The 16,200-nt window shown below is 40.0% G+C and overlaps 1 protein-coding gene across 1 annotated transcript in view; it reads left to right on the top strand.

Annotated features, from left to right (window-relative positions):
* The window catches only part of LOC128437194 (VPS10 domain-containing receptor SorCS1), a 161,623-nt gene extending 157,554 nt beyond the window's left edge, over window positions 1-4,069 (top strand). The window contains exon 27 of the mRNA XM_053419249.1: window positions 598-4,069. Coding sequence (XP_053275224.1) covers window positions 598-659 — 62 coding nt within the window. The 3' untranslated portion in view covers window positions 660-4,069. The remainder of the gene's footprint in view (window positions 1-597) is intronic.
* The last annotated feature ends 12,131 nt before the right edge of the window (window positions 4,070-16,200 follow it).

Raw genomic sequence — 16,200 nt, 5'->3', positions numbered from 1 at the left:
TGAGACTAGAGGGAAAAACAAAAAAGAAAAGAGAGTCACACATTCTCCCTTTTCTCATAAACAATAAAACAAGTCGCGCTTGTTGCCAGTACTGAGCCGAACACTGTGGTGAGCTAAAATTAGCAACATATTCTTAACTTTGTTGTGTTACTGACATTCCGACGTCCTTTTACTGACTTTGCTCCTGTTACTTGTTCACTGTTTCCATTCTTTAAAGCTGCTTTACATTCTCCATCACCACCCATCATCCATTTGATCCAGGTTATTTTAAATGTCTGATGCATCTACTAAAACTTAAACAAGGCTGTTGGATGAAAAACTTGACTCTTTGACTCTTTTACACTTAAAAGCTGCTCACTTCAGAGACAGATATTTCTATGTAGGAGCTTGGGGAAACCAAAACAGAGCTTACAAGGAGGGTTAAAAGACATGGAAATTCATAGTGCTTCCTGTCTGCTGGATGTGTAAATAGGTCAAGTTGATGATGCAAATGTTTTCAGCTTTTTAAAAAATCATCTAAAAGTATCAACTTTTCTTAGACTCAAGTACGAGATATCCTATGATAATGACATCTTCCTCTGCTCTGTCTTCCCTCAGGATGTATGAAACCTCATGTACATGTGAAATTCTCCACAGAGCTCCCAACATACATCGTCTGAACTCTGAACTGGACGACCGCTCCAGCTGCATCATGGATCTTTTTTATTTTTATTTGGCATTTGGGACACAATGGTTTTGAGCTTTATACATACCTGTTCATCTCGGACCCTGCTGACACATACTGTGCCCTGTTCCAAACAGATGAAACTCTGTCCAGGTTTTTATTTAAATTTATGTATTTCCTTCAAAAATACATGAACATTTTGAAAAATGCCATTCATTTATACAAGTCGGATACATAATCCAGAGAGAGAGCGGCAGCATGAACCAGTGAGGGGGAAATAAAATAAGCAACAATGTTTTGACTTTGCTTATCAAAAATTGGTTCGCTGTGTTATGAAGCTAACAGCATTAGTGTATTATTTATTCATACAAATATACTTTTGTGAAATATGTTATTAGAAGTGAACAAAACATTTATTTTGTAAATCATGAATGTCTATGTTAGAAATGTGTGTATTTTAATAACAAATGTCATACTTAACATAAATACTGTTATAAAATATGAATAGGGTACTTTAAAGCTTTTGGTCCATTTTCTCTTGGAAAGCTGATTTATGGCACAATACACATTTTCTACTGAAATAACTCTTTTTTTCAGATTTTGATTTCAAAACCGAAAAATACAGGGTTTGGTTTTCTGGATAATTTTAACTTTGCTGTTTATCTAATGCTCCTTATACTATTTATGATAAATGCCAGTTTGTAAAATGTTTTCGTGCTTCGGAATAAGATAAAAATTCATGGAAATGGCGCTGAACTGCATCTTCCATCCACAGTTGATCCCCTTATACCACCAGACTGTAACCTTTAGGAATAGAAGAAGAAAAGTGGCGGGAGCGAATGTCCCCCAAACAAAACTATTCCAAAGTTTCAGTCAGCTGCACCTCGACCTCGGCCACCATCCCTACAGGAGGCAGAGTGCAATTTATCAAGGCAAAGATCTGAGGTGGCAGTTGGAATGAGATACAGCTGCTTTGTGAGCGAATCCAAAGACCACAGCAAAGACAGAGAGATACAGAGACAGAGGTTAACGGAGATGGAAGAGTGCTTTTTGGAGACGTGACGCATTAAGAATGTTGTATCAGACAGAATAAGAAGACGGTCGACTTGTTGAATACTTAATGTGGTCAGTCAAGCTCAAGGCCGGCTAAGGTTGGTGACACATTTAGGCTAATGTCCCGACCCCCCCTCTCCTGCTGCAGCTGTCTTCAACCCAGCTCATTATGTGGTGCTACAGGAGCAGGAGAAGTAGAGCGCAGATGCTACCAGGCCACACAGATGGTTAGCTTGTTCAGGGGACTGTCACGCCCTGTGGTACTTTGTGTGGCAAATCTGACAGATGTAAAAAGCCTGATTGATGCCTTTCAAATCTTATGAGGCTGCATTTACGGATTTGTTTTATTTCTTTCGTTCTCTCTCTCTGTTTCCTGCGAGGACATATGGAAATACCGAGCAAGTGTTGTTTGTGTCAATTTACGATGAGATTCTCTACAATCGTTGAGTCGTGGCTGTGCAGAGATCGCCCCAGTATATACACCTACACAAGAGAAGAGAATGTAAATCTGGACCATGCACAAGAGCGATCATTAGAGACACACAGCGGCTGCCTTGCACTTGACCTCTGCTCAACAGGAACAGGGAAATGAGGATGACATTTTCTCTTGGCTTTTAAGAGATCTGCCAAAAGAAGGTTTTGTCTTGAGCTATTGTGGGTTGATTGGTGACATTTACTCATATGGAGAAAGCTATATTCTGTGTTAGAGCTTTGGCAATGACAGTTGAAGAACACAGATGAAGAGGAACTTGTTTTTATCCGGGTGGGACTTCACCAAAGCCGACGTGCTGTGGAGACAGAAGACGCCATACAGATGGAGGAATGTGCCAATTTCAGAAAACCGAATACGATGAAAAAAATGCTGCTTTGTTGCTTCACTGTTGATGCAAATTGACGCAGTAAGTTAGTGTGGAGATGTATCCTGACTGCCTTCACACACAGATATCAAAAAGGCTTAAAGCTCGCAGGCATGTTTGTGTTAAACATTGTTAACTCCCATATTGAGCTGCGGCTAGGCCTTTATTTTACTGTCATTAGACCAGCATATGACGGCAGGTTGTTTCTTTGGACTTCAAACAACCAAAATGGAAAAAGTTATAGGAACAAGTGCGACTGGTCGTCGGCAAGTTGTTGTCTCCTCAAAAACAGAAGTTTTGCCGAAACTTTGTCTCAACTTCCCCTGGGTGAGTTACTGGTTCCCTCCTGAGTTTTGAACAGCAGTGGGTGGTGAGCATCCAGAGGTCGAGAGTGCACCGGTGTGTGGGCTTTCATAGAACAGGGTAGGCTCTTGTGTTTTATACAGTACATGACTTGCTGGTACGTGTTGCCCTGAAAGAATAAGATTTACCTGGACTATGTTGTGCTACAGCGATTAATATCCTTCAGACGAGCTGTGGTGAATGTGTTTAAAAAAGGAAAGTGTTTATATTTCAAAGCTGCATGCTGACATGATTTTCGGTAACGATCCAGCTTCCATCTTTACAATAATTATAGCTTTGTGCATCCATCTGAAGCTGCAGGACTTAATTTGTGCTCAGGTATGAGGTGGTTTATCTCATCCCATTGCATGGTATATAAGGGTTATTTAACCTGCCAGTGGTTTGATTTTTGTTGATCAGCAAATCAGTTATGTGTCTCTGAAATGTAGCAATATATATGATTGGATCCCCACACTTTTTTAGTTTTGCAAAGTGAAGAAGTACAGTTGAATAAGGGCAGGATTTAGTTTATGTTTCAGATGCTCTGTCTGGCTCTGGTTTTAGAAGCTTGAGGGGAGACATGCAGCACAGTAGCGTGTAACCAGAGACCCGCGTAGCAAAGCAGCTGAGTGCTAATCCTAACCCAAACCCCAGGGAGCAGGAAATGACCCCAGCAAGATAGGATCAGGAGGACGGTCATAATAAAAGCATCTCCGGCCTTGTAGTTTCACTGGGAGGAGGACAGATCGAATAGGCAGGAAGTCCTGTGACATGAGGCATCCCTGGCTTCCTGGCTCGGATGAGCTGCGATGTGACAGCACCCTAGGGTGTGGGAAACAGCATCAAGTTGTAGACCTGCTTTGAGCCAAGCTCTCTTCCTCTCTCTTTCCCTCCTCTGTCCCCTCCATGATGCAGGATTAGCAAGATTATTATTTTTATAGAGAAATATTAATAATAATAACAAAAAAACGAGTTTTATTACTGTACAGCTTTTGTATGAGAACAGACGGTAAGGTGTTACAGTGTTTTTGTTTGACCTCAACTGTGCTGTGTGTAATTGTTTTATGCATTTACAATCATATTTATTAAATGGAAAGACGTCTGTTAACTGTGTTCTCATTTTCTTACAATATTTGTAAAGAAATACTATGTATTTGCGTAAGTAATATTCAACCTATAAAGAAAAGAAAACAACTGTGTTGGTGTCTTCTTTTACACACACAACGATGTATTTACAAATGCTTTCAAACTAAAATTGTACCATGAAGACATTTCTGTGAGATCTGGGTGTATGATGCAGCACACTCAGGTTTACCATGATGCTTTGCAGTTGAATTTCACTGCATTGATACTGACAATGTCCATCACTGTGAAGTCAACAACATCAATAAGGGTGAAGCAAAACAACCAAGTGGTTTGAAGATGCATCAACTTCACAAACAGATTTTTTTTAGTAGAACCAACTCACATGATATAACACAACATGCACTTTACATCATAAGGTGGGGGCTTGACAATATTAAGCCATTATTTCATCCAAAGTGCAGGAACTATTAGAAGTCTTTTGAAAGAAGTACCTGTATGTCCACTGATCAGGGATGGGATAAGGCACATTATCATAACCATCGGTTGCTGACATATGAGCAACCGATGGCTACAACATGCTGTTCCACTCCAATCCACTAGGTGATGGTAATGCACAAGAAAACAATAATAACGTAACATGTAAATCCGGCAACACTAAAACAACAGAAAAAATGGAGAAACAAATTGTGCAGATGCTGAGCTGTAAAAGAGATTAGCATTATCGAAACACCTGAAATGCTAAACATAATAATGATACAGAGCTGGATTGCTCAGCTGAAATAAAACTTTGGAGTACTCAAACAATCAGGCATGTTTATAATAATAATAATAATAATAGCTTTATTTGTATAGCACTTATCTAAACGAGGTCACGAGAGAGAGAGAGGGAGAGAGAGAGAGAGAGAGAGAGAGAGAGAATGCAGGAATAACTGTATACGTCTGAGCTTCTCAGTATCTGGAATGTTTGTGACGTCGAGCATGACTCACCGGGAATAAAAAAACAAAAAGGCAAAGGCAAAGGAGTCAATTGCCTTTTTGTAGCAGGTGAAAAGGTATTTGTATATCCATTAATATTGGTATGAAAGAGACATATTTTTTTCAGTATATGGTTTCCCCAAAAATACAATAAGTTGTGTGCTGGGATGGCATCAGCTGTATGTATCCATTGAGCAGTGCTTTGACCCGCACTAATGTTTCATTATTCAGTGTTTTGAGCGAGCGGTTGTTCAGGAATATCTCTCCTCCAGGAGCAGCTCTCACCACTGATGGATGTGCAGCCAGGGCTGAAGAGGGCTATTTCACAGTGTAAAACATTAACATATTAAGTGAGAGAACTGTTAAACTAAGAGTGAACAGTGTGAACTACTCTGCTGCCACTTACAGCTAGTGGTAGGTTTAAATGATGGTGTACACCATCACAGCACTGGGCAGCTCCTTCAGCGACAGACTGATCCACCGTAAGTGTCTGAAGGAGACGTATCCCAGGTCGTTCCTTCCTGCAGCAGTAATATTGTATAACCAGCTCTGCTCCCAGTTGACCACTCGCACCCTTTATGGGCGGCACTTTAGCTCAGGTTAGCTCTCTTAACTGTGTATTTCTGCCTGTAGAATGTAATAGCTTAATTGTAATCAATTTCACTACATATTCTCAAATTGTATCTGTTTACATTGTATATATTAGTTTTATTGCATTTATAGTTTTTCATATTTTTCACATTTCGTATTGCATATTTACTATATTACTAAGTTATTTGCTAGTGTAGAGATGATCATGACTCACTAAATGGTTTGATTAATGTGAAAATTATGGGAAAAATCTCACCAGATCTGAACACACATTTAGAGCTAGCTGTGGAAGCAGCCCACAATCATGAAAACGCATAGAAATCTTAATATTGACTTGACCCTTTGTCAACTAACTGTTTCTCAAATATTCCATTACTCCTGGTGAATAAATCCTATTGTTTCTCTTGTGCCACAAGTCGGCAAAAATGTCAGCACAAAAGAAATGCGGCTGAGGAAGTAGAGAGAGTCCTCCACTAAACAGAAAGGTGGGGAGGGGGTTTGATCCTCAGCTCCTCCAGTCTGTCATTAGGCAGGATACTGAACCCGAAATTACCCCCGAAGATTATACCTTCACTGTATAAATGGTGGAACAGAAAAAACTATAGAGGTAAAGAAGCTCTGTATCAATGTGTGCGTGGGTGAATTTGACTACTGCTTATAATCAACACTTTCTATTTCTTTCTACAACTATCTATAAGTCCATAAAGTTTCTCATAGGTCACCCTCATTTCAAATTTCTGTTTTAAATAAATATGTCATAATCTGAAGAGCAACTGATTTATTGATGCTCCAGGGTGGATAAACATTCTTGATATTAACGAGCACATGACCTGTGTTTATGTATTGAATGTTGCACTCTGGTCCACACAAACCTTTGGAATGCTAAATATAAATCAGTGTGTACAGATGAGACGGTGCCAAAACGATTAACACAAACTACTGTGGAACTGTGGAAAACAGAATCTCAGGAGGAGAAGCGTGAATGTTCACACAAAGTACTTGAAGACTTTTAATGAACTATTCTGGTATTTTCCCTCATGCATTTTATTTTTCTTACAGACAACTTACTAAGAAAAAACTTTAAAGGAATCTGTCAGGAATTAAAAAAAAAAAGTGGTGTGCTCCTCTTCCTCATGCTGGGGGAAGTTTAGGCCAGTTTGTCAGGCAGAGAGACTCCTCTCATAAATAGGGATGAGGAACTCAGACATATTCATTAAAGATGAAGATGTTAATTTCAGCATGGATATAACCTTAACAAGTTTCAGTGTGGAATATAATGATGCTGAAGTGAGTTATAGTGCATAAAGGATAGGAGCAATTATACATGGCTCTTTTCCTCTTATTTATGCGCTTCCTAAAATAGCTGGGGCTGAAGCAGCAGCAGTGATAATGATGATGGCCGCAGCTACGGCAAAACTAACACAGACTGATTCATATAGATGCGGGCCAGTGTACAGTACTTATTTCAGCAGGGGCATTCAGAGAACATATATCATCCGAGCAACAATGAGGAGGAAGGAATCATCTCAGCTCACATGACGCACATTTCTAAAGGCTACCGGAGTCCTTAACAAAAGAGGAGAGACAGGCCACGGGGCAGTGTCACCGCTGATGTGTGCTGATGCTGCTGCTGCTACTCACGGGAGTCGAAGGGGTCCCGGACCGAGAGGTGGGGAGGGGGAGTCGGTTGATGGAGTCTTTAATCGTTCTCAGCCAGAAGATGCTCTGGGGCCTGGGGCGGGTGGGGAGGGGAGGGGAGCGAAAGATTACCAAGAGATCAATTCCAAAACAGGGCTGACTCTGCTGACATCTCAAGGAGGCGATGCACTGTTACTCCCATGGGACCCGACTGCCAATACAGGCTGGTGTTACTGCGGATTTAGTGTGAAGGAGACTCCGTGAGGGACATGTGAGCCTTTTGGTGGAAGTAAATAGCAAGAGGGTTACATCAAATGTTACGGTGTTAACAAGGGTGGGACTCGTATTGGGGAACATTACAGCTGCACCTGGCACTTTACATTGCCGATAAAATAATCACAGAATAAAGTAGTCTCAGTACACATGAAGGAGGTGAAACTGAAGAAAATCTAATAAAAACAATGCTTTATCAACATTTTTACACAACAGAAAAAGTTAAAAACAATCTGGGACAATGTCTATTTAAAAATAATATCATCAATGCACAATCATTCGCCCGTTTTTTTCTAGGTAAATTGCAGTAAAGAAAATGTGTGAATCAACGTTCACTTTTTTCAAGTTCAATTTGGTTCAAACACCGGAAGCCACTACCGTTTACGACTGAGCCAACAATCCTGCAGAAAACATGAAATATGGTAGAAATCTTGGAAAAGCTAATTGGATCTTAAATAAAACATGAATTTGTGAAATTATCAAGATAAAAAAATGTGTTCTGATATAACGAATTATTCTATTTAAATGTATTTTTTTTAAGGTTAATAACAGATCATTAACAGATAAATGACTCAAAATAATAACATAATTTCCTCCAGAGGTTAGAGGACCTGTTCAGACTTCACCACCACTATGGATGATTTAAACCTAAATTCATCTTTAATTAAGCCCCCGTCTGGTTCATAGCAGCAAGCCAAGCCATAAGCTTGAAAAGGTCTAAACCTTGAAAGACATTTGTCATTAATTGTTAATTTAATAGTTTGTGTTTGGGCTCTAAAATTTGTGCACATTAATGCCATTTTAAAAGGCTGTTGAGATATTTAATTCGTTAACATTTGGGTAAATGGATTCTAATTTATTAATATAATATATATATCCATAAATTTATAGATCCTAAAATTGTTTGCTGCATGAATTAAGGAGTTTTAGGAAATTTAAATGTGTAACCTGGAGGTACATTAATAGTTCAAGTAATGTGCATAGTAAAGCTTCAATATTATTAGGTACATTTTTAGACATCACATCAAAATACATTAAAAAACATTCACAACTGATAATGTTATTTTCAATTTAATTCAAAATGATTATTATTATATTATATAAGTATTAATATGGATTAAGTTTTGCTGTGATTTGAAAACAATTTCCTCTCCCTGGATGTCACAGTAAAGTGTTGCTGCTCCTAGATTTCACATGAAGAGTGGGCTGTGGGGAACTTTGGATTGGGATTCTGTCTTTACCTCAGGAAGAAGAGACTTTTCCAGCCACGACTGCAGAGTGCAGCCTGGAGCAGATCCAGCAATCGGCAGGAGGACGTCTGAACGTTTGAACCTCACCAGCGGGGAGTCGCCAGTCTTCTGCTGGAAGGTGGAGCTCGGTGCTGCAGGACGACTGCAACACCAGGAAGACAGAGAACGAGGAAAAGTTGTAGCTTGTGATAAATGGGCTCGACACAAAGAAGTGGATTGGATAGCGCTCGGTAAACGATGGTTACCATAGAGACAGATGATATCTGCCCTGAAGAATAGGAAGTAACTTTACAAAACCTATACAATCAAGGCAATGTATCTGTTCTGTAAACAAATATTAGCAAATCATTTTGCTTAATAATATAAAAAGGATAAAGGAAAATATTATTGTTGTAAAATTGCAACACAGATATAAGTTTAATATCTCAAAATAAAAACAAAAAAACATAAAAAAACAAGAACTTTAACTAAATACTACACACGCAGTAAGATTAGGTGTCAGTCCATTTCTTCTCATGAAGTTCACAGAAATAACATCATAATAATGGGACATGGATCTGATTATTACCGGGTAACAAAAATTGTATTCACAAGATAAAAGCTTATGAATGATTATATCACTGACCTAAGTATTTCAACGTGTTCAATGAGGCTGCAGAGATTAAGGCAGAACGAATAAAATAAAAAATAATGTCTGATTTGGCCAAAAAGCAAACTGTCCTTTGGACCTCAGATTATGTGCATTATGTAACTGTTCTCTCCTGCAAAACTCTGTGCACATGAGCTGTCTGCCTCCTAGTGCTGGGATTTAACTCCGTTAAAAGTGATTTTAAGGTTACAGGTGGAAAATATTCCTCTTTGCAGACCACTTTGTGCTTTGTGGACGAAAAGTAACAGAGTAACAGAGACCAGTGTAACACCAGGTTCTAGTAATTTTTCCCATTTGTTTCAAAATGCCCTGAGATGATATTGTATCAGCGCACTTTGTTAAAAGAAGTGGTTTTATTCCACCTTTCTTATCTGTTCAGATGCTATTCACTGAACTGGATATATGCATTAAACTCCACTCCTTTAAAAAGTGAATAAAGAAATTATTTTACATAGAACTTTGATTCTGATTGATTGTGCTAGTATACTTCAGCTTATAATGAACACTGAGTTGGTTTCATTTCCTAATACAATGCTTAGGCCACCTCTAGTAATGTCAGACTCAATGGCCCATGACGTCATGTTCAATTAGAAGCTGAGCTTAATGACGAGGACCCGAGCACTGCAGGAAATAGACCTAATTGCTCGAAGAGGGAAAACTCCGCAATGGAAGGGCAGGGGGAGGACAGACTGTTACTTTAGCTCAGGGTAGTGGGAGTGTGTGTAATGCGTGTGGGCGGGTGTGGCGACAAGCTGACAGCCTGTTACTTTGGCTCAAGGAAGTCTATGTGTGTGGTTGTGTCTGCGTAGTTGTATGTGTGTGTATGTGTAGTTGAAGGTGCTTCTCATAAACTACTTATTTTAGGCAAATTTTCATTTCAACAATATTTCTACTGGACTTAGTGACAGCAGGTATAGACAGAATCCAACAGGTGTCCCCAGTCTATGTCTCTGCCGATGCATTTGGCATATTACCACATGGAAAAAAGCTTTAGTTCTTCACTGAGGTTCAGCTTGAGGTCAGGACAAAAAGGGTATGGCAGGACAAAAACCAGTGCTGACCCTGAACAATACGAAGGCTTGTCCCAGGGGGGTTCCAGTCATCAGTCCATGATTTGAAGCTTAAGTGCAGCTGGGTTAAGCCACGAGATAATGATGCGAAGAATAAGAGCAAGTCCCCCTCTGTATGGCTCAAAGTAAAGTAAAATGAAGGTCACAGTCCTGACATGTACCAGAGTGAGATATGGCTGACATAAAGCAGCTTTAGCAAAGAGGATAGTGCCCCTCTCTAGTCCACCGATCTCTGAAATGTTTTGTTGTAGCTATTCCTGCTAAATGTGGTACAGATAAAGATAGAAATACATGATGGTTAAGTTGCTTCAGTCGTTTAAATTTGGGATTAAAATGATATGTTGTGTTTACTCAGGTTGCCAGCAAGGTATACAAAATGAAAGTTACTGCAAAGGAATCCTGTTGGGATAACTTATCAACAGTTCCTTTCAGCATATCACCGCAACCCTCATCCATCTTCACTGGCTCCCAGTCAAATCTCAGATCACCACAAACTCCTCCTCGCTCCTCTGTAAATATCTGACCTGTGCTTCGACCTCACACCCCCTCCAGGAATCTGAGATACTCCGACCAGAGGCTGCTCACACGTCCCAACACCAGATTGCAGACATCTAGGGACAAAGGTTTCAGCGTGGCCGCTCTCACCCTCTGGAAGGATCTGCTAACTGAGATTTGCAATGCCTCAGCCATCTGGACATTCAAGAAATGAATGCAATCTGTCCAAAATCACTCCCACATCTGTTCTCCACCTTGTCTTTGTCTTTGTCTTCGTAAATTGGAACTTGTCACTTCGTGGCACTATTGTGTGAAGTTATATATTCAGAATTGTTTTCAGGTTGGTGTAGGAGCGGGGATTGCGTATGTGTGAGACTGTGTATCTGTGTGGGTGCATGTGTGTGTATGAGGTGTTGCAGGAGAAATTAAAATCTGATCAAATTAAACTGTGATCTGTACATCTGTTCAGGGCAGGGCTGTTTCCGACATAACCCTACATTTCTGAGCACCCTCGCTGAAATTTCATCAACTTAATAGCAACAGTAAAATAATTTATAAATGGTTAATTATATCAAATATATTATTTAAGTAGTCAATAATCAGCATCACTACCAACTACAGAGTAAAGTGTAATCAAGTAACCCTGTTAACTGATGGTAGCAGAACAAGCTGTGCACACTGATCCATGACCACTTGATCAATCACAAAGTTACATCAGCAAGTCCAATGTGCACGTTCATTCTAGCTCTGTTTCACTCTCCACATACACCTGAGAGAAATGACTGATGCTCCATTACGTTCAACAGCTAGTCGCTGACTGTGCTACTTGCTGGTAACATGCAGTGAAGTTATCAGAGTTTTTTTTTCACCATGAACAGCAGGAGTGAGAGAAAAGCAGAGCGAGTGAAGTGAAACAGTGAACAACAAAGCTGCAGTGCTAAGGGGAGCTGAGGAGTTTGGAGATTTTTATAGGGGCTTGTTCACATGAGCCACTTGCATGTGGTCCATTGTTATGTTAACATAATACTGAGAGCAGCTTTAACCATGATACAAATATAAATGATAATGAGAAGTTATTTCACCAGAGTGAGTTTGCTGCACCGCCTGCTTTACACAGAGTCAGTATGGGTATATTTAAATGGGACAACTGTGTGCTCAGGGGGTGAAGTGAGTCGTTCCCTTATAACATGGTTGGCAGTATGATCCTGAGTTCATCCTGTCCACGGACAGACAGGACCACCAAATTGCTCCCAGTGGGCTTGGTGGCATGCACGGTGACTCGCTGCTGTATGTTGGTGAATGAGTGATGATTAAGAGAGACTTTAGATTAAAGTGTCTTTTGCCACTCACCATGTAAGGCAAACATAACCAATAGAAGTTGTACACGTTCCTTTGGCCTACACCACCCAAAGCAGATTTGCACAGGTTTATCATATTCAAAAAAAGGCGACCCAAATCATATATAAAAAAGAGTTTCGACAGTAAAGTGAGTCACACAGAAAATGTCTACGGAACCCTTTTAGCAGTACAGAGCAGTGAGGGCGCGCAGGGGCCATCATGTCTTTATTTATGGTAAAAGCAGAATTACAGAGAAAGGCCACAGCTAACAAGCCAGCCCTCTGCTCTCACAGTCCCCTGAGGGAAGGGGGAACAGGGAGCAGTGATCAGCCGGAGCCTGGGCTTACGTCGAGGGGATGTCATTTTGCTCTGTTGGGCAATTTGCATGCTCTAATATTAATTGCTATTGGTAATGCTTGATTTGATTAAGGGTGGAGTCCCTGGGGGGCACTGCTCTTGCATTGCAGATGAAAAGAAGGGAGTGGCGCCTTTGCTCATAACCTTGTTTTGTTGAAAGGCAAATGGTTCTGAGTCGATAATTTACACAGCACAGGCCCGTGCAGCCTCTGGAGTTTGTTTACACATTTCTACATGTGCTTTGTTTCTCCCAGATCAGTGACACAATCGTTGCCATATCAACGAAAGATCTATGGAAAAGCCTCTGCAGAAAATAAACACACATGCTCTAATGCTAATGCACAAACACTGCAGTTGACACATGTTAAATAAATGATGAATTCACCCACTGGACTACATTGGAATTTTCATAGAATTAAATAGCAGATATGCCATAGAGATGTATACACGAAAACACACCATATGACGCATCTAGAAGAGGTTCAAATTGATCACAGAATTTGATGTGGAAATGTGGTGTTGGCACACTGTATCCTCGCTGTATTTGCATTTTCCTGATGACTCCTTGATTCATAGCAGAGGCTTTAAGTACATGTTTTCCTTTTGGTATGCACCAGGCGACTCAAAGGGCCCTTTTGTTTTGACTGCAAAGGGAGCATTTGTCTCTGGGTCTCAGCATAAATCGGCGCTGACAATAAAACATAGCCTTCAGCAGAATTTACCATTGGCTGCGAAGGAAAAACACTGGCATTGTATCACCACATGGTTTATATGAATGTGCAACTGTAGAGAAATGTATGCGCAGTAATGTATATGCAGAAATATATGTGCCTAGTTGTGACTTGAGGTTGTCGTGGTGCAGATGAAGCAATGTGTGTAATTGTAACGTAAGAATTAGACAGTCAATTTTACTTCAGACTCTGGAAAAAGAAAAGTTAAACTTTCGTCCCTGCATTATGCAGACGTCCCCTTTGTGTCTCTGAGGTTTTGACCTCTGGCCAAGAACATTAGCATACAGCACCCTGGTAACCAGCCGGCTTAACTTAATGTTCCTCCTCACAGGAAGCTAACAGCCACGGAGTCAAAGCACAAGCTCACTGGACTTACTGGGCAGACTAAGGGGTTGCACCAAATCCCAACTTGTAATTCCCCAGAGGCTTCCACCATTAATTCCTATTACAACGGCAGAACACAAGCAGCGAATCTTTCATTTGAAATACTTTCATCAGCCAGCGTCTGTTGACTCTCTGTGGACGTGACTGGTGATGCAAACAATGCAAATAGTTACTTTGAGACTGCGATTCATTAAAATCCCCATCAGAGGCGGAGACAGTCTTATCTGGATTTGTGAATGAGCTGTGGAGGATGACAATATCATCTCAGATTCATATTGGTGAGGGGCACTGTTTGTATAGCATAGTATTAGAGTTTTGGAACTCTCCCAGCTGACGTGTCCCTAATTTCTCTCTGAGGTTGTTTCCTCCTTAATATCACACTTTGCTATAATTGTTCCGTCATTTGCATTTGAAATAGTTGCATTTATTGTAACTATGAAACTGATTTTCATGAAAGGAAATGAACTCGGGCCAAGGGAAAAGAGAAAATGACCCAAAAAGTAGGGTTGCAAAATCCCGGAATATTCAAAGTTGGAAACTTTCCATGGGAATAAACGGGAATATACAGGAATATACAGGAATATACGGGAATTAACGGGAATTTTGTGGGTAATTTACACTAAATGTATTTACCTTGTTTTATACAGACATAAATATAAACATTTGTTTTGTCATAGGCTGATTTGAGCCCTGAGGAAACTTTGGGCACTTGACTATATGCCTCTGGATCTGTGTCCTTCTTAACATAGGTCTTTGCATCGTATTTGCAAATGTACACAGCCTTTCCTTCTACATTGGCTAGGGTGAAATGTCTCCACACATGAGATAGTGCACGTGGAATTTTTCTGTAGAATAAGATGAGAAAAAATATACCGGAAGGTATCCGCCCCTTTGCAACCCTACCAACAAGTAAACGCCCACAATTTCCTGATGTCTTCTCTCATCGGGCAAATGGTGAGATACTGACAATGTTGTAACAGTTGTACTTCCAGTTCTTTCATTTTGAATCAGTCTTGTGGAGACCAGTAGGATAACACTTCCGATGTGGGTTGTATTCAGTGACTGAGGCTTATAAAAATGTCATCTCTCCCCATGGAATAGCCAAACAAACATGCAGGTATGATAAGACATTTGTCTTGGTAATCTGTCCTGTCCGATCATATCATATTGAATAACGGTAGCTGTAAAGGTAACATTCTCTCTCCTCTTCGATTTCTTCTTATTTAATTTCTTGTTCTGCCAAGGTTACACTCCCTCCCACCATGAGTCGAATTGACTTGAAATTTGACTCACAAGTTCAGCTCGATGTGCTCGACTAAATGCCTCCAAGACCATACAACTTCACTGTGATAGATATTTCTGCAAGGATATCTTAGAAAAAAAATCATCAAGCCTGTTGATAACTTACTAATTTTCAAGATACTGACAAATGAACTTCACAATATTTCAAATATAATAACTTATGAATGGTTTGCCTGATCACCATAAATCTGGGTACATGTTTGGTCTGTAAATGCCGATGAGAACAAACTCTCAGCAGATTAGGTGTTCATGCAATATTTTATCAAACCTCACTGGAGAAGTCCTCCACTATCACTGGAACTCATACATTACAATGAACAGAGGTGGAACGGTGGGACATTGAGTGTTCCCTTATTGAAATGCTGCAGGTTCTGCGATGATGAAACAAGTGTGTGACTGTTGTGTGATGTTTTCTTTAAACAGAAATAAACTGGCTGCAGTTATAGTGCTTGGCTTTGTGAAGCCTGAAGCACCCTCAGTTCTGCCCACAGCTTTGATTTTGCCTCAGTGACCTGCTTCTTCCTGCCGAGCGCAAAAGAGCTTGATCCCGGAACCATTGCTTGCAGGTTTATCATCTCCTTACGGTATCATATAAATTTGGGAACCTTGGGGTTTGTTTACATCCTTTGATCATATCACTGCTGATGTGTGTTGCCTGGACTTGATTTTAGTTATGTTGATATAAGTACCATGGTCTGCTTCCAAATCTTAGAAGATGACTGTACCAGCGTAGTAGCTGCAGTTACAATTGAAGTGCAATAATTATAAATCTAAAGAAGTGATGCAAAATGATGCTGTACTGTTTTCTTATCGTGATATACTTAGTTTACTGCTGTTTTAGTAGAGTGAGTTTTGTAGCAAATTAAAACTTTTACTTGTAAGATTAAAAATGAGACATTTATTTCTTACATGTCACATATGCACCCAACTAGACATTGATCTTCAAGTATTGATTTCTATCTTCACACTGTATATGTTCACTGAGTCACTATTTTTGCCTGTCTACATTGTTGTCTTTTAAAAGCCAGTATGTTATCATTGGGTGTTAACTTTAGGCAAGACATCCATGTCAAGATGCACTTAAGCTATGGTCATATCTTATTCACACCAAATGGCCACGTGACTGTGTGTCTGTGAGGCCATTG

This window comes from Pleuronectes platessa, chromosome 3 (genome assembly GCF_947347685.1).
Source record: "Pleuronectes platessa chromosome 3, fPlePla1.1, whole genome shotgun sequence".
NCBI lineage: Eukaryota > Metazoa > Chordata > Actinopteri > Pleuronectiformes > Pleuronectidae > Pleuronectes > Pleuronectes platessa.
Note: the sequence above shows the minus strand (reverse complement) of the source record. Positions and strands in the feature narration are given on the sequence as shown.